This window comes from Contarinia nasturtii, unplaced genomic scaffold (assembly GCF_009176525.2).
Source record: "Contarinia nasturtii isolate CC-2019 unplaced genomic scaffold, AAFC_CNas_1.1 Cnas_scaffold_2078, whole genome shotgun sequence".
Classification (NCBI taxonomy): domain Eukaryota; kingdom Metazoa; phylum Arthropoda; class Insecta; order Diptera; family Cecidomyiidae; genus Contarinia; species Contarinia nasturtii.
Genome location: NW_022199408.1, coordinates 1 through 3,835, shown reverse-complemented (window position 1 = coordinate 3,835; position 3,835 = coordinate 1). Strand labels below are relative to the sequence as shown.

General features: G+C 32.3%; 1 protein-coding gene across 1 annotated transcript; it reads right to left on the bottom strand.

Annotated features, from left to right (window-relative positions):
* Positions 1-1,010: 1,010 nt before the first annotated feature.
* Positions 1,011-3,154, bottom strand: LOC116347735 (pickpocket protein 28-like). Its single transcript, XM_031778449.1, has 6 exons — positions 3,016-3,154; positions 2,848-2,948; positions 2,531-2,788; positions 1,966-2,441; positions 1,661-1,904; positions 1,011-1,497 (listed from the first exon to the last, which is right to left on the bottom strand). The coding sequence occupies exons 1-6, from the start codon at positions 3,064-3,066 to the stop codon at positions 1,218-1,220; spliced, it is 1,410 nt and encodes a 469-aa protein (XP_031634309.1). The 5' UTR covers positions 3,067-3,154; the 3' UTR covers positions 1,011-1,217.
* Between the last annotated feature and the right edge of the window lie 681 nt (positions 3,155-3,835).

Below are 3,835 nucleotides of genomic sequence, written 5' to 3'. Positions count from 1 at the left end.
AATCGGCATCAAGACACATCTTTAGAAACAATATTGTCAAATTAGAAAATGTGATATTTGATCGGTGAAAAATTTAACTTTTAACTTTTATGTGTTATATAGAATATAGAAATTAAAACAGTGAACACAATCGATATCTGCTACTCCGAAGTCGAAAAGGCTGGTAGCTAGGTATACGATCGGGTGGTGTTTCATTGTGAATGATATTGTACAAATTTTGTTATTAATTCAGTCTGTGATCAGACGGTGAATAAATAAATAAATATAAATAAATAAATGCAATTACTATGACTAATGCTAAAAGCATGTAGATTTTTTTGGAATGAAAATTTGAAATAAATGAAACGTAGATGAACTGAGTCAATTATTTTAGGATTTAGTCAGACGATAATAATGAATTTTGACTGTTTAAAATTGCACATGTATGAACTTGAAAGTTGCTCTTTTCACAATCTTTCATAATTTTTTTTTGGTTATTTATTTCGTTTCATTATCTTTTTTCATGAACATAAAATGATGTTGAGAGAAACCCATTCAATTCAGAGCATGCAAGCTCAAAACGTTGATTACATTATCTTTTAAAATGCACAAAAACAGTTTGCAATAAAAACCATTTTTTTTTTCAATAAGTTGAAATTAAAGTTGAAAAACAAAAAAAAAACATTCTTACGAAAAGAGAGTACTTGAAATGGCATTAAAATAACATGGAATCGGCTTATCACAGGAATGACCTTTCTTGAATGAAAGTAAACAGTGCCATTTAAAAAAACGAAGATAACTTTGACCTATTCATGTGAATCGGATAACTTATCAGTTAAATAATGTACAGATAAAACATAGAATCCTTTGTGAATAAATTGTCAATTACATTTGGAATCATGAAAATTGGTGCACATTTTTCGGCAAAATCTTTATTTTTTACTCAAAAATGCCTTTCAAATGTAAATCGAGTTGTGATAAACAATTAAAACTCTTGAAAACTATATTCATTAATGGAAACTACCCCTCCTTCAAAAACTCTTGAATATTCCCTTCTCTTGTCAACTAATTAATTTTTTGATTGCAAGTACTTCAATATAACTTAATTTAATTACGTCGTTATAATTATTTTTCTATTCTCATGAGCAATTTACATATTTATTTTAAAGTGCACGATATAAACACATTCATTGGATGCTAAATGCAATTATTTCTACATTTTATGCTCAAATCACTTTTCAAAATCGATTGGATTGTGTGTTGCCTGTAATATGACTAATGATATTTCTTCTAATCGGTTGCATCGCGTGAGTTGACTTGAATTGTCGAATCGACCAAAACAAACGAAGAGTGACATAGTAACCAATTTCTACGATGCTCAATACAGAAATGCCCAAGAAGAGTCCAAGCAGACCACCGCAAACTGCCAAGAAGTCGGTAAACGTATACAAAGCCTGGCGTTGAATTGTGACCACCTCATAGTCCCTGAAGAAAATCCTTACGACAGAAACTTTTGATCTAAAAATGAGAAAGGCGGAGAGAAAATGAATCAAAAACACTTTGTAAGCGAATTGATTGGGCTTTTGGGAACGATTTGGTTCTCCGTTCGTTTCGGACTAAACAACTAATTTTCATTCAATTGTTGACTGGGCTAAAAACTATCTGTATTTAATTTTATTACTCAGAAGCTTGTTTCAATGGTATTCCAAATGACTTCAGAGTTCCCTCCCAATTCAGTTTGGCTCTATCGATCTCAGCGTTATATGTGATCGAGGTGCATGCCGACATACAATTACATTCTTTCCGAAATGTCTTTGCTAAATTATCGGTCAAGCCATGAATTACATCCTCGCCAAATAGTCTATCTGCAGCATTCTGATAACATCCTAAACTAGCTACCCCGCAAATTTTTGTATTTCTTTCTCCTGAGGGAAATCAGAAAATTGAAAACGCTCTATGAATGAAAATGAATAACAGAAAACATACTTGGCATTGAAAATTTCACGCATCCACATTGAATTAGAGTAAAATTGGCCAGACATTCAGCTTCGCAATTATGCTGTGAGTAAGATTTAAAGAAACGCAACTGACGTTCATTGTTAAAAAAGCAATTTCTTCGATTTGGACGGTATCTGAGCAGTTCGTATGATGTGGTTATCAATTTTGGTTTAATGGCAATTTCAGCCTCTTCGAGTAATGGCACCCGAAAGGTGTGCCGATTTTCTTTAGTTGTGTGACCCGGTGTATGTAAAATCACTTTGAATCCTTGAATTGACCCTTTGCAAAAATACTCCAAGTCTCTTTCGTGCAAGCGAAGCGTGACTACCAACGAAGCTCCGTGTTTGGCATTATACACACGTAAAGGATACTCCTGGTCGTTGAATTGATTTTCATAGCCATTTTCCAAGCTCCAGTGTGACACATTTGGATTTGTTTTAACAATCATAAGACCAGGTGCCATCCTAGTAGGAAAAACATGATTTTTCTTCAATTTCCATTCGTTTTTAAATGAGTTGAATTTTTACATCGATCAACAGAAAAAAAAACTTACTCTTCTGTATACATTTCGTTTGAATTAAAAGCATTAAAAGCAAAACAAAAACCTTCGTCCGTAAAAACAGGCACGAAATGCTTCAAACACAGTTTAGGTTCATATTTCCACATGCATTCAAATATAACATCTTTAAATGATGGTGCCATATCTTGTATCACATCAAATATTCTTTCGTCGGTGAATTTTTGTTGACATTTCGTTGGATCGGTCAAATAAGGCTGGCAAATATTATTCAAAGCTTCCATTCGTATCACTCTATGAATAAATGTGCATATCTTATAAAAAGAAGTAAATGCAACGGTTAAAGTTCTTACTCTGTTTCAGAAAAGTTCATTGTTTTTTGTATAATTGAATGAACTACCGCCGAGATATTCAATTTTCTTGCATATGTTTTGGTTTCAGGACATATTGACACCTGGAATTTATGCAATAATTTCAATTGGTTTTTTAGGTTTTATTGTTTGAGCTCATCATATATTTACTGTTGGGAATGGTATAGTAGATACATCATATTGTTTCTCTGTGAAGCTCATTGTCACTGGGTTATCACGCCATTTCAACCAAATAGTTTGTATCGATGTTCCACATAACCAAATAGATATGCTAAATGAAATGGCCCACCATAAACTGAAATCATTGATACCATTGAAGGTTTAATTGGTTTTTTTTCGAAATTCAAAACTAACCGTTCGCTCCAGTGACGTCGTTTTTGTTTCGAAAAATATTGTACACCATGAACGCTACTACTTTCGAAGAATTCATTAAGCAACTCTCTTGCTACCTACAACCACAAAAAATCACAAAAAATTCAAACAATTCACATCGAAACTTACATGAGTCCGTATTTCGCTTTTGAATTTGGCCGTTAAATTATTGCGTCTTCTCATTTTGAAATGTGGTCTAGTTTTGAACAGGCAAGCACTTGAATGGCCTTTTTTATAATATAAAAAATTAATTAATATGGAATTTTAATGAAAGAATGTCATTAGTTGATTTAATATTGATTCCTCGATCATTAGGGCAGTTGTACAATTTTAATATAATAATAAAATGTCTTACATTCGTATGATGAACTTTTCCTTACTTTGTTTATTACATATTTTTTGCTGTAAATTCGAATTCACGAAAAAACTGAATCTGACATCAATTTTGCGATACATATAATTCCACAAACTTTTCATAAAAAGATTACTTAAAATGTGAATTTTTGTATGGGAGCCATGCCATAATGATGTGAAACTTTGCAGAGCAATCGTAAAAAATTCCTTTACACAAATTTAGATGTCACCGAAAATTGTCTAC